At 39.8% G+C, this 24,966-nt stretch overlaps 1 protein-coding gene across 4 annotated transcripts in view; it reads right to left on the bottom strand.

Moving 5' to 3' along the window:
• The window catches only part of greb1l (GREB1 like retinoic acid receptor coactivator), a 348,765-nt gene that overhangs the window by 129,890 nt on the left and 193,909 nt on the right, over positions 1 to 24,966 (bottom strand). For all 4 annotated transcript variants that reach the window (XM_043688240.1, XM_043688239.1, XM_043688237.1 and 1 more), the window contains one exon: positions 9,730 to 9,889. In XM_043688240.1, coding sequence (XP_043544175.1) covers positions 9,730 to 9,886 — 157 coding nt within the window. In that variant the 5' untranslated portion in view covers positions 9,887 to 9,889. The remainder of the gene's footprint in view (positions 1 to 9,729; positions 9,890 to 24,966) is intronic.

The following is a 24,966-nucleotide window of genomic DNA, read 5'->3' on the forward strand; positions in this document are numbered from 1 at the left end:
ATAGAAGTTTATAAAGTCATGAGCTGTATGGATAGGTGAATAGGCAAGATCTTTTTCCCATGATAGGGGAGTCCAAAACTAGAGGGCATACTTTTAAGGTGAGAGAGGAAAGATTTGAAAGGGACCTAAGGGACAACCTTTTCATGCAGAAGGTGGGCCGTGAATGGAATGAACTGCCAGAGGAAGTGGTGAAAACTGGTACAATTACAATATTTATAAGGCATCTGGATGGATGCATGAATGGTTTAGATGAATATGGGCCAAATGTGACCAGATTAATTTAGGATATCTAGTCGGCATGTACGATTTGGATTAAAATGTCTGTTTCTATGCTGTAAATCTCTATGTCTCTAAATGCTGATGGATTTTTCTCAAATTAATTGGATCAGCAGCTGTTTAAACTTGTCCTTCCTCTTTTTTTAATAGGATTTTCCAACAAGAATTGACAGATTGCCTTTCTGGTCACAGGGTGGCACTATGGCTATTTTTTAATGGTTAACTGTATTTTGATTTAACTTGGTCAGTTTTCCTTTTGGTTTACTATAAATTTGGGTCAGTTGTTAAAATAGGAGGTATTTTGGATTAAAATGATGGCCAATAAATCTTAATTATCAACTAAGAGGACAAAAGTACTATTTCCATTTAAATGTAAATTCATTCAGATTGGATCGCATTGCCTTGGTACTGTGCAGCCTATGGAAAAGGCACTGAATCAATTTAGTCTCACAGGGCTGCGTTAATGAATTGTCACACAACTTAAAGAAAGAAATGACAGCTTAGTAGGAGCAGCATTGTAAATCAATTGGTTGCAGGTACTGGGTGAGAGAAGATGGATCTGGGCTGTGGCCAATTCAGCACTGCAATTGTCTGCACTGGGATACGTGATGTACTTTTCCTCATTAAGCCCAGAGACAGCAGCCTTCTGTTGTTCAAAAGAGAGAGGTAGAAACAATAAAGAAAAAATGGACCAACAGAAAATCCTGCAAATCTCCTTTCAGCTCTGACTTGGCAATGCTTTGTATCTTAAGTATGTGAGGTAACATTATTTGCATTTATGCATATATTAAAATTTTGAAACACATTATATATTTGCCACATTTTTTTTGCCCTTTCTACAGATGTAGGCCAAACTGTAGCAAATAATGTTTATTATGGGGACATGAATCTGAGAAAAGCATTTTTTTCTTAGTGAGAAACAGAAGCTGTGAAGAAACGAAAGGGTTTACATGTCTTTATAGACAAAGTACTGGAAGCTAGAACACTGCTTATTCTTTAAGCAGGTGATTTCTTCTAAAATATGCCTAGCTTTGGATATTTTGTGTGGTTCGAAATGACTTTTTTATTTATTTCAGATTGCTATGAAAGGCAGCAGGGCAAATCATGGGGCCTGAAGGTTTTTTAGAGTGTTCTGAGACATTTTTTAAGCTTAAGTGAATGCCTACAGCTTGGAGAGAGACTTTTAGTTTCACTTTTGACTTAGAGTGAGCAGGCATGTGAAGTCCTTGAACTAGAATGTCTATGTGGAAGAGTGGTCCTGAGAAGGGAATGATATATAGTGAACTAGATTGCCTGAGAATGAAGGGTTCGTGTTAGTCTCACACTGGAAGTGTTGGAATAAAACCTTGACAAAGTACTTAAAGCTAAGTACATTGCAGCTCATTTGGTAGCTCCAGGAAGAAGCTTTCTGCATTTCCAGTCTAAAAGTTGAAACCATAAGTGATTTAAAACAACTAAGGTGTTGAAGACAGAGACACTGGTGTGAGTATTATACGAGTAGTGTTTTGAGTATTGAACAATTGCTGTTGTTTAATTTCAATTTATAAAGCAGATATGAGATTATATTTTTATTGTCTTGGGCTTTGGAGAACTCAGTTGGCTGGATAACTGGTTTGCAATGCAGAGTGATGAAAGACTCTCTTTCTCAATCTCTCCCATTGCCAGAAGCATGACCCACAGGTTAAACCACCACCACAGAACATAGAACATTACAGCGCAATACAGGCCTTGCGGCCCTCAATGTTGCACCGATCTGTGAAACCAATCTGAAGCCCATCTATCCTACACTATTCCATTTTCATCCATATATTTATCCAATAACCATTTAAATGCCCTTAAAATTGGCGAGTCTACTACTGTTGCAGGCAGAGCATTCCACGGTCCTACTACTCTCTGAGTAAAGAAACTACCTTTAACATCTGTCCTATATCTATCATTCCTCAATTTAAAGCTATGTCCTCTCCTGCTTGCCACCACCATCCAAGGAAAAAGGCTCTCATTGTCCACCGTATCTAGCCCTCTGATTATCTTATATATCATCTCTGACACCAGTCATCTCTGTCTAATGAGAGAGCAACCTTATGGTCTAGTAGGATGATATTAACTTCTTACTTTTACTGTGTAAAATTTGTATTATAATTAGACAGTTTGAATTATTCTATTTAACTTTTTTGTAATAAATATCAGTTTGATATGTTAAAACAAAATCTGCAGCACTGCATATTTTGTTTCAGCAAAAGACCACTTCATTCAAACTAAACCAAATAAAATTATGATATCAAACCAGGTTCCTATCTGGGATCCAACTTGCCTAGGAGTAACATCAGGTGGGGACATGACAGTTCCCAAGTTTGACTGACAAATGTGGAGTTGTTGGCTGTGCAAATAAACTTAAGGTGAGCCCTGTTATGAAGATATTTGAAACAACAGATACCCAAGTTGTAAAGTGTCTGGAAGAACTCCAGAGCATTTATAAGAGATATTTTCATCTGTTATTGGATCTGCTGCATCCTTCCAAAGAGGGGCTAGAGAAGTAGACAACCTGTCTACACAATGGTTGGAACAGTTGTGGAGGAAGAAATGTCTCTGAATCTGCCATACAGCTGGCTTCTGCTAACATGAAGCAATATCTCCACATTCCTTGACTGTGCCAAGAGGCTGTCTGGCAGACCAGTTAATGCACCTAGCATCTTGGTCTACGTTCCCCTGAATGTGCTCCTACATTAAGATCCTGATTTCAGTTCTGTACAGCAATACTTGTTTGCCACCTTGCCCTCATGTGCACAAGTCCTTTAGCCCTGGCATGACTGCAGCCCAGTCATGTACTCTTGGCTCAACACGTATTGATTGCAACTCATGCTAACCTTTCTGGATTAGACAGCACCAGTATTTGAACATGGGGCTCCAAGTATCAGATCTGATAACCGACTGCTCCTGAGGTTCCTGTGGTTGGGCAACCAGCAATTCTTGAGTACCTGAAAGCAAGAACTTAGTAATGGAAGGTTGGTGAGAGGAAGGGAAGATGTAGTGGGCAGCAAGATGTCCATAGTAACACTATCAGCAGCTTGTTGATCATGTCAAATAACAGCACTCAAGTGAACTGGGAGTTTATTAATGGCAAAGGGCAAGAATGTGCCATAGTTCTTCATGGTTGTTTACTTGGGACTTTAGTATGGCCTTTGGTAAGGTTCTGCATGCTGGACTAATTAATAAAGTTGGATCACAGAATGAACTTGCCAATTTGATGTAAAATTGGCTTAACAGCAGGAGATAGAGAGTGGTGATGGAGTGTTGTGTTTCGAACCAGATGCCTGTGACCACGGGGATCGGTGCTGGGTCCACTTTTGTTTATCATTTATATAAATGATTTAGTTGAGAATATTGAAGGCATGGTTAGTAAGATTGCAGATTACACCAAAATTAGTGTACAGTGACGGTTATCTAAGATTACAAAGAGGTCTTGATCATTTGGGTCAATTGCTGAGGCGTGGCAGATGGGAGTTTAATTCAGATGAATGCAAGGTATTGCATTTTGGTTACAAAAAACAAGGTCAGGACTTATACAATTAATGGTAGGACCTTGGGTACGGTTGTAGAACAGAGAGACCTCGGGGTTCAGGTACATGGTTCTTTCAAGTTTGTGTTGCATCTCCAGTAGATGGTTAAAAAAGGCATTTAACATGTTGAATAAAGGAGGTGGGACATCATGTTGAGGTTGTACTGGATGCTGAAGAGGCCTCTTCTGGAGTACTGTGTCCAGTTCTAGTCACCCTGTTAGAGGAAGGATATTATTAAGCTGGACAGGGTTCAGAAAAGTTTTACTAGAATGTTGCAGGGAATTAAGAGTTTGAATAATAAGAAGAGGCTGGATAGGTTGGGACATTTTTCACTGGAGTGTTGGAGGTCAAGTGGTGACCTTATAGAGATTTATAAAATCATGAGGGGTATAGATAAAGGTGAATGGCAGGTGTCTTTTCAAAAGAGTGGGGGATTTCAAGACCAGGGGACATATTTTTTAAGGTGAGAGGAAGATTTTAAAAAAGGACATAGGTGCAACTTTGTTTTACACACAGAGCAGTTTGTAAGTGGAATGAATTTCCAGAGATAGTGGATGTGGGTACAGTTACAACATTTACAAGATATTTTGACAAATACATGAGTAAGGAATATTTGGAGGGATATGGACCAAGCACAGGCAGATTGGACTAATTTAGTTTGGGATTATAGTCGGTATGGACTGACCTGACAGAAGGTCTGTTTTGGTGATGTATTACTCTATGATTCTATGTAAGGCAAAAAAATCAAGTTATTATTCATTTCTTCTTGTTATGGTTAGAAGGACAGAAAATATTCCAACAATACAATGAAAAGGTGTCATGTTCCAGAACAGGAAACAATGAACTCTGCCAGATTAAGGTTTTTATGAAGGGAAGGCGAAAGAAACCAGGGAACTACAGATCTGTTCATCTGAAATCACTAGCAGGGAAATGCTAGAATCTACTACTATAAAGAATGTAATAACTGGATATCTAGAAAGTAATGTTATGGTTGGGCAGTCAATAGAGATTACTGGAAGGGAAATCATGTTTGACAAATCTTGACAACCCAAGAGCTTGTTGAGGATTTTACTGTAGATCAGTTAAAAATATAAACATGGATATGATGTATTTGGGTTTTCAGAAAGCTTCCTTAAGATCCCAAAAGGATGGTGGGTTATGAGAGATTGGGTATAATACACTGCCACCGCAGAGTTCCAGGGAGGTGGAAGAGAGGATTAGCAAAACCATTCTGGGTAGGAGTGAAAGGAAGAGGGTGGTCATTATGGGGGACTTTAACTTCCCCAACGTTGGCTGGAAATGCTATAAATCTAGTACGTCGGATGGATCAGTTTTTATCCAATGTGTACAGGAGGGTTTTCTGACACAGTATGTAGAAGGTCCGACAAGAGGAGAGGCCACACTGGATCTGGTGCTTGGTAACGAACCAGGCCAGGTGTTTGATTTAGTTGTAAGTGAGCATTTTGGAGAGAGTGACCATAATTCAGTTACGTTTCATTTAGCCATGGAAAGGGATAGATACATGCCACAGGTCAAGAATTATCAATGGGGCAAAGGCAATTATAATGCGATTAGGAAAGAATTAGGATGCATAGAATGGGGTAGCAAAATGCAGGGGATGCAGACAATGGAAATGTGGGGCTGGATTAAGGAACAGATATTGCGTGTCCTTGATAGGTATGTCCCTGTCAGGAAGGGAAGAAGTGATACAGTAAGGGAATCGTGGTTTACTACGGAAATTGCATCTCTTGTTAAACAGAAGAAGGAGGCTTATGTGTTGATGAGGCAAGATGGTTCAGATGAGGCGATGGAGAGTTACAGATCAGCTAGGAAGGATTTAAAGAAGAGTTAAGATTAGCAAAGAGAGGACATGAGCAGTCTTTAGCAAATAGAATAAAGGAGAACCCTAAAGCTTTCTATAGGTATGTGAGGAATAAAAGAATTACTTGGGTAGGAATAGGGCCAGTCAAAGACAAAAGTGGGAAGTTGAGTGTAGACCCTTTGGAGATCGGAGAGGTGCTAAACGAACATTTCTCATCAGTTTTCACTCAGGAAAAGGAGAGTATTGTAGAGGAGAAGAATGAGGTATGAGATATTAGACTAGAAAGGATCGAGGTTAATTACGAACAGGTGTTATCAATTCTAGAAGGAGTGAAAGTAGACAAGTCCCCTTGGCCTGATAGGATTTATCCAAGGATTCTCTGGGAAGCTAGGGAGGAGATAGCAGAGCCTTTGGCTTTGATATTTGAGTCGTCATTGTCTACAGGTTTTGTACCAGAGAACTGGAGGATTGCAAATGTGAGCCCTTGTTCAAGAAGGGCAGTAGAGATGACCCAGGTAGTTATAGACCAGTGAGCCTTACTTCTGTTGTAGGAAAGGTTTTGGAAAGGATTGTAAGAGATACAATTTATAGTCATCTCACAAGCAACAATTTGATTTCAGATAGTCAACATGGTTTCATCAAGGGCAGGTCGTGACTCACAAACCTCATTGAGGTTTTTGAGAAGGTGACCAAGCATATAGATGAGGGTAGGGCAGTTGACGTGGTATACATGAACTTCAGTAAAGCCTTTGATAAAGTTCCACATGGTAGGCTGTTGGAGAAAACGCGGAGGCATGGAATTGAGGGTGATTTAGTAGTTTGGATTAGAAACTGGTTTTCTGAACAAAGGCAGCGTGTGGTGGTTGATGGAAAATATTCAGCCTGTAGTCCGGTTAATAGTGGTGTGCCACAAGGGTCTGTTTTGGGACCGCTACTGTTTGTCATTTTCATAAATGACCTAGACGCAGGCATAGGTGATGGATTAGTAAATTTGCAGACGACACTAAAGTTGGTGGTGTAGTGGACAGTTTGGAAGAATGTTACAGGTTGCAGGGGGACTTAGATAAACTGCAAAATTAGGCTGAGATGTGGAAAATGGAGTTCAATGCATCTAAATGTGAGGTGATGCACTTTGGGAAGAATAACAGGAAGGCAGAGTACTGGGTCAATGGAAAGATTCTTGGTAGTGTGGATGTGCAGAGGGATCTTGGAGTTCACGTATATAGATCCCTGAAAGTTGCCACCCAGGTTGATAGTGCTGTTAAGACAGCATGCGGTGTGTTAGGTTTCATTCATAGAGGGATTGAGTTCCGGAGCCACAATATCATGCTGCAACTATACAAAACGCTACTGCGGCCACACTTGGAATATTGTGTACAGTTCTGGTCGCCATATTTCGGGAAGGATGTGGAAGCATGGAAAAGGTGCAGAGGAGATTTACCAGGATGTTGCCTGGTCTGGAGGGAAGGTCCTGTGAGGAAGGGCTGAGAGACTTGAGTCTGTTCTCATTGGAAAGAAGAAGGCTAAGAGGTGAGAAGAGGTAAGAGGTAGAGACATACAGGATGAGCAAGTCTTTTTCCGAGGATGATGACGTCAGCTTATACGATGGCACATAACTACAATTTGAGGGGTGATAGATCTAAGACAGACATCAGAGGCATGTTATTTACGCAGAGAGGGTACGGGCGTGGAATGTCCCACCTGCTAATGTAGTCAACTCAGCCACATAAGGGAGATTTAAACAATCCTTGGATAAGCATATGGATGATGATGGGACAGTGTAGGGGGACGAGCTGAGAATAGTTCACAGGTTGGCACATCGTCGAGGGCTGAAGGGCCTGTTCTGCGATGTATTGTTCTTTGTTCTAAGACAAGCTTTCTGGCCTTGTTTTTGTGTAAAGCCTTCAGCGCTGCAGCAGTAAAGTAAACCTGGTATCTCTGGCTGAGAGACAAAGTGCTAAAAGTCAAGCCAATGCAAGGCACAGCAAAGCAAGTGTTCTATGAGCATGCAGATGGTCTTCACTTACTGTGAGCCTAAGATAGCAAGCAAACAGGCCAGAGATGCAGCTGATTTCCTGATGAAGGGCTTTTGCCTGAAACGTCGATTTTCCTGCTCCTCAGATGCTGCCTGATCTGCTGTGCTTTTCCAGCACCACTCTAATCTTGACTCATCTCCAGCATCTGTAGTACCCACTTCTGCCTAGAGATGCAGCCTGGCCCAGTCCAGGAGCTGGGTGCATCTCCCATTGCAATGTTATAATTATTGTAGTTGTTGCAGACCAAGAAGCATCCTCTGTATGACTTGCAGATGTGCCATACAAGTTCTTAGAAGTTGGTACATGTTGGATGCCAATGTCCTTTGATGTGAGGCATATACGGCTGGTGCCCATTAAGTGTGCCATAGGACACTATTGCTTGCTGCCCAACATGAAGGTCCTATGGAGCAAGTGACGAGCTGACTTTCATGTCTAGAACTGTCAGCATTTAGTTTCCTTATGGGAAGTGGTATATCAGTGAAGCAATATCTGCAATTAACACAGCTTTAATGAGCAACTATCCGTCATTGGCAACTTGCCACCGCTGAGCAAGAATCTCGCCTTGATGCCCGGATCCACGTTAAAAGATGCAGCAAGTTGCTCCAAATGTCAACAAAAGCCTTAGTGGACCTCTGCCATGATGCTACAGCATTCCTACCACAGCCAACATTGTTCAAGCCCCTATAGAATTTCATATATTTCTATATATAAATATTCATCCAATGCCCTCTTAATTGTCTCAAATGAACTTACCACTGCCACATATTGAGGAAGTGCATATCAACCCCTAACTACTCACTGTGAAAAAGAATGTTCTCATCTTGCATTTGCACAAATATCAAACTCTGCTAAATGAGTGTAAAGGTTGGAAACTCTGCTAAATGAGTGTAATGGGTGAAAAAAGGTTGGAACCGCACTCCCGTCAGAGAGAGAAGCAGAAATTCAAGGTGGGCATGCCTAGAAGAGATGTGGCAATGAATTAAATATTAAATAAAAATTGAAAGAACTGTGGATGCTGTAAATCAGAAACAAAAACTGAAGTTACCTGAAAAGCTCAGCAGGTCTGGCAGCATCTGAGGACAGATATCAAAGTTAACGTTTCGGGTCCGGTGACCCTTCCTCAGAACTGTTCCGAGAAAGGGTCACCAGGCCCGAAACATTAACTTTCATTTCTCTGAAAGAACTGTGGATGCTGTAAATCAGAAACAAAAACAGAAGTTACCTGAAAAGCTCAGCAGGTCTGGCAGCATCTGAGGACAGAAATCAAAGTTAACGTTTCGGGTCCGGTGACCCTTCCTCAGAACTGTTCCGAGAAAGGGTCACCAGGCCCGAAACATTAACTTTCATTTCTCTTCTCAGATGCTGCCAGACCTACTGAACTTTTCCAGCAACTTCTGGTTTTCTTTCTGATTTACAGCATTCGCAGCTTTTTTTTTAAGAAAGGTTGGTCACATTGCCTTTGTATCAATACAAATGATTAGTGAGAATCCTGAGTAACACAAAAAGGAATTTAATGAAAGTTTGTTTGATCATAGAATACTGACTAATTAAAGGCATTCTAAAATATTACTTGAAAATTAACTAGTTTCAACAAAGAAATACTGAGGTATAAAATATGTTATATTATCACAGCAGACTTATACATATATCTTCCTGCTATGATCAAAGTTCTATACTTAGAACGCATGGTATTAAAAATATTATTGAATAGACACTGAATGATCCATGAATTCTCTCCACATTCTGCCAAAATCCAATTGGCAAGATAGTTTGTGCGTCAACAGAAGTAGCTTTGGTTGTTATTTCAATTATATTTCATTAGGGTATGTGATTTTGTATGGTATGAGATCCTACGGTAAATCGTACGTATGTCTACAGTTACTGCATGTGGTGCAATTTGCTACAAATACAAACTTGTATAAAGGAAGTCCCAGAGGAAGTGAGAATACCGGAGTGGATGACAACAATAAAAAAATCATTTGTTAAAGGAAACCATTTTCTCTAATGCTCAGAGAAATCAAACAAAAGTTATTGCAACCTTCAGGGGATAGAGGTGGTTGATCTGATTCAAGGTACAGCTGAGAGAAGATTGGCCGAGGAGAAATGCTGTTGGAACGAAGTGATGCCTCTATTGAATTGTGCAGAGCCTCTTCAAAGCGTGCAGATTTCAGTTGCCCAGCATATGAATTTCCCATTGTCTGGAAACAAGACAAAGTAATATAAATGAGCAATGCATAAAGCAAACATGTGAAAGCTAGTACTCTCAGTACAAATCCTCAAATATTTAGAATTTTGGACTCCAATACAATGATGATCTTAAAAATATGGTTCAAAAGAACTTAAATGCAGCCTATTTAATCTTTCTCATATAGCAGTGCAGTAATTCTTCTTGAGCAACTTTAGTTTTCCAAGATGACTTGTAGTAAATGTTAGTTGGCACTACAGAGCATCAAAGCTGTGGATATTTAAACTTTGACAACCATTTGCAAAGCATTTTAGTAAATCTGGAGATATAGTAATATAGACTTAGAAGTTCTATTGTAATCTGTAATGTGCAGCATTTCATGGGCTAGGTGAAAGAAACTACCAACAGTTCCACAAGATTCTGTAAATCATCAATTTATTGGTACCCCATTATGAGAATGCACTTCAGAACAGAGAAGGAAAATTAAAAGCAGGAGCAACATTTTCCAACCTATCTCCTTTTTCCACTTTTTTCTATTGGCATAACTTCTTAGCCATGTTGTCATAATTTGCTGGGGTTTGGTGTAGTGGGCGCGGTGTAGAATCTTGCATTGACTAAAACCATGTTTTCCACAGAAAGAAATTCTGTGCACCCTTTGTATAATCTCATCCCACACATCATCTGGAATTACCTCTTTCAGATCTGCCTCCCAGATAGTTTGAATAGAATCAAGAGAATCTGAGCATACTTCATGGATGTTTGAATAAATAGCTGATAAAGCCCCCTGTAATGAGGAAAATGGTTCTAGAAAGATGTCAAAATCAGAATCATTAGGATGGACGGGGATAACCTGAAATAAACTATGGACAAAACTGCGAACTTCAAAGTATTTAAAGAAGTGGCTTTGAGGAAGTGAAAACTTATCAACTAATTGTTGAAAAGCTGCAAAAACACCATCAACATATAAATCTTTCACAGTTTTTATTCCTAACTTACCCCAATCAGAAAAGGCACTATCCACTAAAGATAGGGGAAAAATATGATTAAACGCTATTGGCACCTTAGTAGAAAATGATTGAAAGTCAAAGTGCCGTTTAAATTGAAACCAAATTTTAATGCTGGATAAAACAACTACATTATTTGTGTAAATAGAGGTTGAAGAAAGGAGAGGTGAATGCAATAAAGATTTCAATGTCACTGAATGGGTGGAATTTGCCTCAATAGTCAACCAATTTGGGAGAGCATCAAGGTTCTCATATTGCAGTCAATAGTTCAAATTTCTAATGTTTGCTACCTAATAATAAAACTAAATATTCGGAAGCGCCGTTCCACCTAGTATCTTAGTATCTGGAACAACTGTTTTTGTAACATAAAGAGTTTTTTATTTCAAATATATTCAAGAATGAAACTATCTACTTTACAGAAAAAGGAAAGGGGAGAAATATTGGTATGCATTAAAATTAATAAGAAAATCATAGAAAAATATTTATTTTAATGGAATTAATTCTAGCAGCACCAGACAAATTAGGGATGGACCACCGTTGAAAGTCTCATTTAATTTGTACCAGTAATGGTTCAAAACTTTTCCTGTACAAATTGCCTAGTGTATCTGCCACGTGTACACCAAGTTAAACAAAACCATAGTTAGCAATTTTAAATGGTAAATTATCTAGTGGGTATTCCCTGGCATGTTTATTGATAGCAAATATCTCACTTTTGCTAAGATTCAATTTGTACCTAGAAATCTTATTGAAGGATTCTAAAATTAAAAATGCGGTGGGAATGGAGAGAGATAAGTTCAAGACAAACAGCAAAGGATCATCTGCATTGACGGCAGCCTTCAACTCCACACCATTTCTAGTAATGCCAGAAAAATCAGGATGAGTCCGTAGAGCAATTGACAACGGTTCGATTACAATGGCAAACAGCAGTGGTCTCAAAGGACAAACTTGTCTAGTAGAACATTAACTGTAGAAATAGTCAGAGTTCATATTATTGGTCCTAACAGAGGCCATACATACGGTACATACGGTAGTTCGATCCAGGAAATAAATATTTCCGCAAAGCCAAATTTCTCCACAATAAAAAAAATTCCATTCCACTCTATCAAAGGCATTTTCAGCATCTAAAGATATCAAAGCCTCAGGGAGAGTGGATGGGGAAGAATTATAAACAACGTTGAATACCCACCTAAGATTAAAAAAAGGGAGTGTCTGTTGCGAATAAATCCACTTTGATCCAAGGAAATTATAGATGGAAGGATGGTTTCCAAATGTTGGGCCAACAGCTTTGGCAATAATTTAAAGTCAACATTTAGCACACTTATAGAATAATTTAAAAGCAAAGAAATTGATGCCTGAGTTAAAGTTTGAGGAAGAGAGCTAGAAATAAATGCTTCAACAAACACATCTACCAAAAGCAGAGCCAGCTTTTTCTAAAATGTTTTATAAAACTCAGCCGGAAAACCATTGGGTCCAGTGCTTTTACCACTTTGCAGTGATCTAGCCGCAGCCTCAAGTTCTACTGCTGTGATAGGTTGTTCCAATTCGTTCACCACATTTTGATCAATAATAGGAACATTAATCTTCTCAAAAACGGTCTCAAAATCTGCTGTAGCAGAACATGCAGTCTTGTTGATTTCTCATGGGTCTAACGTGACACCTGAATTAGCCTTAATTTGTGGGATTAATTGAGATGAGGACATCTGGCACAACTGATGTACCAACAGTTTGCTACTTCTATCTTCTTGTTCATAAAATTTAGACTGACAGTGAAGTAAAAGCTCATTACATTACAACATCATACTCAATCTGTAGGGATATGAGTTTTTTATATACTTCTGAAGACTTAGAGAATACATAAAGAATCTAATTGAGACAGACATTGTGCTCACCCTGCCAATTTATTTTTCCTAAGTTTATTGCTAAGTGCTACATAAGAAATTATTTCACCCCAATGAATGCCTTCAGGGCTTCCCACAGCAAGGAAGCTGTAAGGTCTGGGGTTTTGTTAATTTTTTTAAAAATCTATCTGCTGAGAGACAGAATTAACAAAATCTTCCTCTAAGTGAAAGCATGTATTGAGACGCCAAGGTGGGTGTGTATTAAGAAACTTCTGAAAATGAACATTCATAGAGACAGATGCGTGGTCTGATAAAACAATTGAATCACATTTTCAACCAGAAACGGTTGTGAGCAATCTGTCATCCGCCAAAACAAAAATACATGTGAAAGTGTGGTGGACATGCGACAAAAAAAAAGTTCATTTTTAGAGGGATTAAAGAACCACCAGGGATCAACAACATTTTCCTCCAGAAAAGTCTTAATTATTTTAACAGATTTGGACTGGGCACTTGGAACAGATGAAGAATGGTCTAAGTGTGGATTCAACCAACAGTTAAAATCTCCTCCCAAGATTAACTGGATTAAAGATAAATCTGGTTACATTGAAAAAAACTGTCTGAAAAAAACCTCATCATCCTAGTTGGGAGCATAAACATTAGCCAAGATCACATCAATATCAAAAATCTGTCCAGTAGAGTCAACAGATAGCTTTAGCATTGGCGAAAGGAATGGATTTATGTAAAAGATTAGCAACTCCTCTCCATCTGCTAAAAAAAGGAGGAAGAGTACACCTGTCCAATCCAACCTCGGTTCACTTACGACTGTCTATATTTTTCAAGTATTTCTTGTAAATAAATTATATAGGCGCTAAGATGGCATAAATAATGTAAAACCTTACTGTGTTTAATTGGGCTGTTCAGGCCTTTGCAATTCAGACTGGCAAATTTAATGTCCCCACCTACCAAGGGTGTTGAAGCATTAAATTGTGTCATATGTAATAATCACACGTAAAATCCCAAATGCGCAATAATAGATAAACAAATGTAAACCTTGTAAAAGTGAGGTATGCGCTGCCCCTCCCTCCCTATACCCATCAGAACAAAACAAACTCCAACCCTTCATAGCACCATCTCCCCAAATCGAATACCCGCCCATCAACCCTTCCCAACAGAAGCACCCTCGAGATGGGCCCATTGAGGAAAAAAAAGTATTTTGTAGCTCAAGCAAACTACATGGCGACCTTAGGGAATTTACAAGTTAACTATACAAAAACTACAAAGCAGAAATGAGTAACAATATAAATATCATAAAAATATATACTATTTATAGTTAAACAATTAAACTCTACATTCTTTAACAATAGTGCAACCTTTCAACAAAATAAAGTCTTGAGTAAGAAAACATATACTTTTTGGCGAATAAAATCAAATATAAGAAGACCATCAAATCCAAGTCCGTAAACACAGCATACCATCCATCTTCATCTCCACAGTGGGGAATGTAGTCTTTGTCCATGGTAGCATAAAGCTAATGGCTAATCGGCCTAGTTAGGTTCAACCATCAATCCGGCACTAAAACCACAATTTTTTAAGGTTTCTATTCACAAAGTCCATAGCCTGACCTGGGATATCAAACCTATGAGTCAGACTGCTCAGTAAGGTAACATATAGTATCGCTAGATAATGAAAGCCAAATTTGGTGTTAGGACATGAGTGTATCTCCTTCTTTACCTTCGCAAAAGTCACACACTGCTTAGCCACTGTCAGGGTGAAATATGGAAAAACATATACTCTCTTTCCATTATATACAAGGGGAGAAGCATCTCCAGCACAGCGTAGAATATGATTTCTCACTTGAAACTGGTTCACCCTGATGACCATTGGGCAAGGTAACTCACCATCCTGCGGTTTATCCCGCAGCGTGCGATCGACCCTATCCAACATGGGTTTAGCCTCAAGACTGAGCAGGTCCTGTAAAAGCTGTGCCATAAATTCTGTGGGGCGAGAACCCTCCAATCCTTCAGGTAAACCCACAAGTGGAATATTATTCCATCTGGAGTGGACCCCCAAGTCTGCACTGAAATCTCCAAGTCTTTAGTCAGGGACTCAACCATTGCATATAACACACTAACATTAGCTTGGAGGTGAGCTATCTTATTATCATGCTTATTGGTCAAATGTTCCAGGTCCAAAATAGTCCCGCACTGCGAAGAAATATTTTCCTCCAATAGCTTCAGAACAGTTGTTACCTCATTTTTAACTGCCTTTGAAATTATAGATTCAAACTTGGTGATGTTTTCGCCCGCATATCGTTCAACATGTCTTTAATACTATGTAACATGGCTTCATTAGTATTCAGCTTCTCTGGAGACTCGGGCTCAGGTGAATGGTGCAGCCTAGCACGACTGGTCTTGACTGACTCAAATTTTGTTTGAAATGTCGCCATTTGAAAGGATATAGGTGAAAAATAGGTTGTGATTTTTTTTAAAATAGCCAAATGGAGTATAGTGGGCACGTAACAACCAAATCTGAGAAACCAAAATATATAAATTTACTACATTCCCAAGGACCGACCCCAAACTACATTCTACATCTTCCGTCCTCACAAAACTTGACACCAGTGATTAGATCTTCATCAGAGAATGGCATTCAGAAGTTGTGAATCTTCCAGAAATTGCAATCCAACCTCTGTCCATCCGGTGAAACCGTCATCACTGTCTGAAGTGGCAAGTTGATTTTGAAATGAAGAAGTTAAATAGTGCCTCCATTCCTCAAACATTAAACTAGTTCTTCAGACCAGTACAAGAACCTCCTCACCTCCATTATGCCTTCATCCTCTAGCCCACTCAATCAGTATCCACTTTATGAACAAAACTCAGAGGAACCAGAAAACATTTTGAAGTTGTTGAAAAGCTCATGAAACTTAAAAATCATTTGAACAGGTATGAAAAAAAAGAAACTATTAGCATCCTCAGACACCCTCCAAAAAATGTCAGATACACATTCCTAGGATGGCTGAGTAAACAAAGCCATTGAATCATTGACCAGATGCTACTAAACTGGACCAGTTACATAAATACAATGGCTACAAGAGTGGGTCATAGGCTAGGAATCCTGCAGTGGGTAACTAACTCCTACTTCCCAATGTTATGGAGTACTTTCCACTTGCCTGAATGTGCCAGGTTCAACAACACACATGAAATTTGCCACTTTCTAGGATAAAGATAACAAATACATGGGATCACCAGGACCTGCAAGTTACAATTCCAAGTCACATGGTATCCTGACTTGGTAATATATTGCCTTTCTGTCAAGGTAAAAATCCTGGAACTCCCTTCCAAGGAGCCCTGTGGGTATTCCTACATGTCAAAGACTGAAGCATTTCAAGAAGGCAGCTAATCACCAAGTTCTCCAAGTCAATTATGGCTGAGCAACAGCTGCTGTCTTTGCCAGCAATGCCCATATCACATAAATTAATACAAAAATCTCTGCAGTGCAGTATCCATTTGTGCTTTAGAATGTAGCCAAGCCATCCCATTCACATTCCTAGGATGTTTGAGTAAACAAACTCCACAGTTCAGAACTCAATGCTTCTGAACGTAGCTAAAAGCTGTCAACATCAGGAGGTGGAGAAGTCAATGTTTCGGGTGTAACCCTTCTTCAGGACTGCGGGTGGAAGTAAAGGGAGCTGCACCCCCCCAGTCCTGAAGAAGGGTTATACCTGAAACGTTGACTTCTCCATCTCCTGATGCTGTGTTCTTCCAGCCTCCTGCTTGTTGACATTGGATTCCAGCATCTGCAGTTTTTTTTGTCTTTAAGTTGATATATAAGTCAAAGATTTTAAATGTCAGACAGATGGCTGACTTGTTATGTAAATAATGAATGAAAACAATGGGCAGAGTTTAAACAAACAGCTCTGGATCTCATACTTGGCTTTCTTTTAATATTGCAGAAAGCAGAGTGGCACTTTAATTAGCGGCTAATCTATTCTAATCCAATTGAAGATCTTTGCCCTTGTACACAGCTGTTCACTTACCTTTCCAATCATAGAATCATGACAATTTACTTTAGTAAAAACAGACAGAACTCAGGCAACAGCATTCATGATGAACTAAAGAAGGATCAACACTATTTTACTCAACTTTTATACTCTTCCCACCTCCATCCACGGTTAATGACTCCAAACTGTTAGTGAGACTTAGCAAGTTTTCCAGATAGTGGCCACTTTGCTAAAAAATCTTATAACATTGCCATTTCTAGAATAGAGGTTCCAACACATCCCATATCCTGCCTGTTTCAAATTTTGAGGCTGGCAGGAGATAGTTTGGAATTGGGTGTGTGGGGGAGGCAGAGTGGGGGGAAGATGGTGACAAGTGAGCCTGCTACTGCTTCAGGGAGAAGAAGTTGCATGAAGGTTAGTTTTTCCTCACTGCATCCTTCCCTTTCCCAATCAAGGATCCTTGCCCAGGTCTGCTCTCACCTGTGTCTCCTGCCCCACTGTCCTTTCCAAACCTCAACCTTGCCTCATCATTTCCTCTCCTCCTGCACGTTACCTTAGCACTGGCCTCCAAATACTGAGAACACAGGAACCAAGACCAAGACCAAGGAGTGGCCACTGCACCCTGCTGGAGCTGCTGGGATTACAGAATTGTTAACCATGATCATACCTACAAAATGAAGAGTTGACATCCTACCTTTAGTCATGTAATAATTCATTAAAGGGCTGACATCACTGAGGTGCCTTTCACTGCTGAAACGTTTTGATAGTGAGGAGGAAGGACTACCCATATGAAATTTCCTGCCCCCCCCAGGTCTTAAAATTGCAAGATCATGGTGAGAGAGACTCTATTTTAACCACAGCTGTATTTGTTTCCACGAGACGGTAGAAGATGAAATTCCATCAAGGCCTCAATATTTTCTATTTTGTACTTTGGCTTTTATATTTCAAGGTTACCAGCTGCAAGTTCATTTCTAGGGGATTATTCTACGGTTTCTGTCATTTATAATAGCCATTGTCTAGAAGAGCTGCCACAGAACATTAAACTACCCATGTCCTGCACTAGGAGGAAAACAAATAAGATGCACAGGGCATATTCAAGACTACAAAACCTACCATTTCTGGAGTGAATATTGGGATAAAGTTGTGTTGTATTGCTAAAATATCAGAATTTTGTTTTTTGTTGTCATTTTCTTAACTCTATTTTCTCCTTTGCTAACTTATATACAATTCTGAAAATGTATTTGATGGGTCACAAACTATTTTTGGAACAGTTAACAGTTCACTTCCAATGCATGGCTCAAAACTTTAGCTAGACAGATTACAATCATGCAACCAGAAAAATGGTTCTAATGAAAACATGGCAATTGGTACAGGCATATAAGTTGTTCTGCACATATTATTTAAAATGACACAAATACATTAAGAAATTAGATCAGACAAAATCTTCAAAACCCCGTAATACATGGGCATTAGTGAGTCAATTGGGAAATAGGGCAAGATCAGAAAAATTAGGTGCAACCAGGTTTTCAATGGCAAGAGGCCTATTTTCAACTATTTGCATATATCACCATGCAATTATTACTTAACCTTGCCTTATTGACATGCTGTTTCTATTTTCCAAAGTGCTGGATAGAAACTACATGATGACATGAATGTCAGAGCAGTTACTTGGTGACTCCAGCTCACCGTTTGCTCTTCCAGGCTTCCATCTTGGACAACAGTCACCATTGCCACAGGGCACACTCCACAACCTTACAAAGTCTTGTCCATGGACACTGCTATCAAATATGTATCAGTCACACCACATCCTCATGGCACATCTCTGACCCATTTAAAATACTGTTCTCCACTTTAACTAGAGTTTGGAGCATATCGGCACCTATCATTGTAATGCTGCTGCCAGGGCATTTTGTGCACAGTGACAGATACACATCTGACAGTGTTCAACCAGGATGCTTCTTAGGACTCCCTACTTGATGTCTTACTGCTCACTCACTTTGCGCCAACTTATGCTCACACTTTTATCTGTTGCCTTGCCTTTGAGTGCAGACATAAAGCCAGGCAGCTTGGAAGACCCGTGCAGCAAGCAACATGGAGGTTTGGTGGGGAGACTTCTTTACCAGACTGAATTTTCAATTTGCTCTGCCAAGATCAACCTCTGTTGCCTTCCTTATTCATGCAAATAATAAACACTCACTGGAAATGAAAAAGGACTATGAACATACCCGCTGCAGATGGATTAAGTGTTTATTTTCCTGTCTGAGCACATGGATTCCACTTGTCAGCGATAGGAGGCCCTTCAGGCAGGAAAAGCATTAATCATGCACTTTCATAGTACAGGCTGAAGTGATTTGTCATTATAGCATCCTGCATATGAAATGCATGCAGTGTCCAACTCAGAATTACAAATCATGGTCACAAACAATCCTGACACTGATATTGGTAAAATTCAGCCCAATGTCTTTAAATATATATTTTCTGATCACACTTATTCAGAGGATCCCCTATCACACAAAGAATCTCACAGCTACCTACTACTCTGTACAACATTAAAGGCCGGAGGTGAGGTTCCGCCACTCTCCCAGATTGAAGACCCATCTCAGAGTTTTGACAGCTATCTGAATGGCCAGCAGTCCCAGTAGCTATCTAAATGCTGAAGCACACAGAACAATGTAGGCCTGCAGCTAAGTAGCAGGGACAGGAGGAGATGCCTTCAGATGGTGGTGGCGGTAGGGATGTTGAGGGAGAGTGGCTTGGAGAGGAACTTGTAGGTGAATAATGCTCCCATGCATCTGCTGCCCTTGTTGTTCCAGAGAGGAGTGGTCAAGGGTTTAGAAGATGTTGTCTAACTAGCTTAGGTGAATTTCTGCAGTGTATCTTGTAAATGATTCACACTAGTGCTAATGAGCATTGGTGGTGGAAGGAGTAAATGTTTCTTGATATGGTGCCAATCAAGCAGGCTGCTTTGTCCTGGATGGCGTCAAGCTTCTTAAGTATTGTTGGAGTTGCACTCTTCCAGGCAAGTGGAAAATATTCTATCACACTTTTGACTTGTATCTTGTAAATGGTCCATTTGGGGATTCAGAAAGTTATCACTGCAGTATTCTTAGCCTCTAACCTGCACTTTTAGCCACAGTGTTTACATAGCTATTCCAGTTCAGATTCTGGTAACCCTGAAGATATTGACTGAGGAAGATTCAGCAATGGCAACGTCATTGAAGGTTAAGCGTGGGTGCTTAGACTATATCTTGTTGGAGATGGATTTTGCCTTGCACATTTGTGCAACATTACTCACAACTTAGCAGCCCAAGTCTGAATACTGTTCAAATCTTTCTGAAATTCTTCAGTATCTGATCAGTCACATTTATTCTGAATACTCCGCAATCAATTAAAACCGCCAATTCTTTATGATGGATGAGGTTTATTAATGAAACAGATGATGATGGTTGGGCTGAGGACACAACCTTGAGATAGTCCTGCAGTGATGTCCATGAGATGATTGATCGCCAACAACAATAACCATCTTCCTTTGGTCTAGTTATAACTCCAACTAACAGAATGGTTTCCCTGATTTCCATTAACTTTGAAGGCAATGGGAATAACAGCAAGTCAAGAGGCAGCATCAATTAATCTGCTGGGTGAGACATGCTAAGGGGTGGATATAGGGAGAGAAAGAGAATATAAAGGAAGGAAAGGCCTCATTGCATGGCCAAGAGAAGCATTCCTAATTCTCCTGGACCACCAGGAATCCTTGGAAAAAACTGAAAAAACAAGTTAACTGTTTTCTTTTGACTGATGCTGCCAAACCTTCTGGATCCTCCCACAATTTCTGTATTTCTGTTTTTCTTTCAGATTTCCAACATGCACAATTCTTTGTTTTAAATTCAACTTGATCTCTTCTGACCTCCTGGCGGTTCTTTCCAGATTTACCTTTGAGTTTGCCACCAAGCAGGCTTCCCTGAATTAGAGTTAAAACAGCGTCAAGGTCCCAGCTGTATGAGCAAGGCATGACCTTTACATTTCAATCCAGATCCAACAGAAAGAAAATACCGCAGAAATTCAGCAGCTCTGCAGTATCTGTGGAGAGGAAAACAGAATCAAGTGTTTCTTCAGAACCATCTGCAACTTTATACATGCTGACTGCACTTGCCTCGACTAACTCCTCTCCCTATCATCCAGGCAGGTGGCACAGCAGTCACCTGGTTTCATTCTTATTTATCCTCCCATAGTCAGAATTAACATCAATGGCTTTTCTTCCTATTCACGAATAGTTATCTTCAGAGTTCTCTGGTGACTTATCCTTGGCTCGCACCTGCACCTCACTACATGTTGCACCTACTTTGAAAATATCTATACTGATATCCAGATGAACATCACCACTACCTCCTTCAGAAATGCAAAAACTTCCTCCAAATGATATATTAGAGAAGCCAAAGCCAGTGTCTTCAGAGCTAACTACAAACATTATTCCATAGCTACAGAATTCATCTTTCTACTTGGCAAGTGCCTGAGCCAGACTATTGGCAATCTCCGTGTCACAGTTAATGGATGAGCTCTGAATAGTTCTCTGTTCACTGACCAAAACTGCAAATTCCAAAACACCTTCTCACTCCTTCTTAGCCTACCTCATCTGCTACTGAATCCTCCATCCATTGCTGTACTATCAATAGACATGACTGTCTCAATCCATTAGTAGTCAAATTCCCATCTTCCACACTATAAATTTAACCTAATCAAAAACTTGCTCAAAATAACTCTTCAGAGGCTGGTATCCCACCACCAAACACCCTTTATCTACAAATACATAGCCGTTGACAATAGCACTGCCTCTCATGAGTCAGGTGTTCAGGGCCTAATATCACTTTTATACTAGCCAGATTTCCCTGATTGGAGCAGATTAACAGCCCCAATCAGGAAACTCATATTCTGTGATGTCCAGCTGTCTGACCTTGTTACAATCACTACAGTGTTCATCATATCCTAAATAATACTAAAACTCATTTAACCATTACCTCTATGCACACTAAGTTATATTAATTTTCAATTCCTTGTTTTCACATTCCTGTATGGCCCTGTCCTTTTCTAGTTCTAGAACTTCCCCCAGCCAGAGAACCCTCAGATTTTTTTTTCTTTTTGTTCCTGAATATAGATGTTGTTGGCTAGACCATCATTTATTGCCATCCTGAATTACCCTGGAGAAGGTGGTAGTGAGCTGCCTTGTTGAACTGCTGTGTTCCTTTGGTGTAAGTACATCCACAGCTCTGTGAGGAAAGGACTCAGTGACGGTGAAGGAACAGTGAATAGTCTGATGGGAACTTGCAGATAGTGGTGTTCCCATGTATTTAATGCCCTTGCCTTTCTAGGTATAGTGAACATAGGTTTGGAAGATTTTATCAAAGAAGCATGGGTGAAATGCTGCAGTGCATCTTGTAGTCACTATACATTGGTGCTGATGTGTGCCAAGGGCAAGAGAACTGAAATCTCTGCATTCTGTCCATACTACTTGTTTATACATTAATTTTAATTAATCCTCCAATTGGAGATGTCCTTTTAGCTGCCTTGGCTCTACTGAACATCATGATGAAGCAACTGCAGAACTGTGAAGAAATGTTTTGAATATCCAAATACTTGCAACACAACCTACACAACTTCATCATCTTATTGAATCAAATGCTTTGGTCAGGTCAATAAAATGAAATGACAAGTTGCTGGTGCTGTTTCCATTATGTTTAGGCCATACAGGATTTCTTTAGGCATGGGAAGTAAACAGATCAGGAGGATGCCTGTCAAGAGTTTCCTTGTAATGGAATAAGAGGGAAATACCTTGATTATTTTCACAACATGATTCATCTCTCCTCTTTAAATTGTTACAATTGTTGCAATCCTTAAGTTTGTAGTGTGGGTTTGAGGGTAAAGAGACAGACTTTTTCTTTCTAAATCTGTAGGATGGTGCATGGAATTTTCATGTGAACAAAAGCCCACCATCTTTGAATGCCACAGCTAGAAAACCATTAGGAGTGCAAGCTTTGCTTTTCAAAAAAAAAAGTCAGTTTCGCTGCCTGTTGCAGCTCTCCCATTAACAGTGGTTCAACCAAAGGTTCAACTACAGGGTACTCAGAGTTGGCTTGGAGGGTATGAGATGCCACTGTGAATTCATGATTGAGGAGTTCCTGAAAATATTCTTTTAAGTAGTGACATCATCCTTCAAAGAAACAACATCCTGTGAGCAAAGGGAAATTTGTCCAATGCTACAATTGTCCAAATTCTCAAACATCTCTCATTGTTGGATTTACTGGGATCTCTCTTCTCACCACATGTACTTCATCTTCTGGATTTTATCATTGTGTCAGCCTTCAGTTGTTGGAATGCTGCCTTCTTGAAATGCAACTACGGGTTTCTCTGCCAGGTGGCTGCTCATTTGTTTTCTTGGCGGTTTTGTTCTGCGCAACTCCTGTGAAATATCTTGGACCACATTACGAAATTAAAGACACAGTACTATTCAAATTGTTGGTGTTGTTGCTACATCAAAAAACATGCCACTCCTCCAAATACAGTATATAGTTTTCCTTGGCATCTGAAGTAATGGAAAGACTGGAATGGTAATGCATATGCAATATAGCTCCTTCTTGAAGTAAAAGAATAAAATGCTGGAGGTACTCAGCAGGTTTAGAAGCATCTATGGAAAGAAACAAAGTTACCATATCAAATCTGGGTATGACACTTCTTCAGAACTTCCTGACTTCACAGTTCTGAAGAAGGGCCACTGGACCCGAAATATTAATTCTGATTTCACAAACGCTGCCAGACCTGCTGAGCTTTTCCAACAGCTTTTCGAAAAGCTCAGCAGGTCTGGCAGCGTTTGTGAAATCAGAATTAATATTTCTGATTTATAGCATCAGCAGTTCTTTCAGTTTTAACACCTAATAATAACCTGGTTCTCCTTATAGTTTCTGTAGCAAAGTCAATGATATCAAAGCAACCAGTAACGAGTTGCTAACATGAATAAGCTATATCTTGCTAATTACAGGAGACTCTTCTCATTAGACCAGTTAATTAGTTCTCCTCTACCATATTAAATTAGGCAAGTCATGTGGATGCCGACAATTAAAGAGGATAGTAGCAGCAAACGTACCACAGTAAGGTAAAGACTTGGTTTAGCTGCGCATACAACAAATCGACACCATCAACATTTCCAAGTGAAGGTACTGAATAATAGTCAGGAACCATTGTTAAATTTTCCTTCCTTCACCCAGAGGCAATGAGGCAAGTTGTAGTTTCTCTAAAGCCACAATGGCTGAAGGTCAATTCTTTCTTACTCTGTATGATGCAACTAATTAGTAGATGGATTCACTGAACAATCACAACAGTCCAAGTCATCAATCTTAATTCCATTTTAAAAGTTCCTAAATAACTTGAGTACTAACTATAAAATAATTTTCTCCCAGCATTATGTTAAGGGAGAAATTATGTGAATTAACAACATTGGATATGGTTCTTTGGTTTTGTTTAGTTTTTAAAAGCCTTGAAAAGACCTCATCACAGTAAGATCAGACCTTATTCTTTCCTCCCAAGGTTGCCATCAATCTGAAGAGAAAGAAACAGAAACAGAATCCAAATCTATGACTTTTCATGAGGGTTGAGAAATGTTACAGGTGTAAAAGGTCTAAACAAGGAGTGGGTGGGATAAGGACAGGAAAGAAAGGACTTCATTCCACTCCTGACCCCAGTTCCTCAGTGTCTGTTGCATCTGTTCTGGTGATGTGACCTTCCACAATAGTGCTACTGTGATACTTTCATTTTCTCTCAATCAAGGATTTCCTCCGCTGCCGACCAGATATCCCAACCCAATCTAGTCCCACCTGCCAGCACCTGGCCCAAATCCCTCCAAACCCTTCCTATTCATATACTCATCCAAATGCCTATTAAATGTTGCAATTGTACCAGCCTCTGACACTTCCTCTGGCAGCTCATTCCATACACGTACCACCCTCTGGGTGAAAAAGTTGCCTCTTAGGTCTCTTCTCTATCTTTCCCCTCTCACCCTAAACCTACGCCTCTAGTTCTGGACTACCCGACCCCAAGAAAAGACTGTCTATTTATCCTATCCATGCTCCTCATAATTTTGTAAACCTCTATAAGGTCACCCCTCAACTTCTGACGCTCCAGGGAAAACAGCCCCAGCCTGTTCAGCCTCTCCCTATAGCTCAAATCCTCCAACCCTGGCAACATCCTTGTAAATCTTTTCTGA

Source organism: Chiloscyllium plagiosum, chromosome 4 (assembly GCF_004010195.1).
Source record: "Chiloscyllium plagiosum isolate BGI_BamShark_2017 chromosome 4, ASM401019v2, whole genome shotgun sequence".
NCBI classification, from domain to species: domain Eukaryota; kingdom Metazoa; phylum Chordata; class Chondrichthyes; order Orectolobiformes; family Hemiscylliidae; genus Chiloscyllium; species Chiloscyllium plagiosum.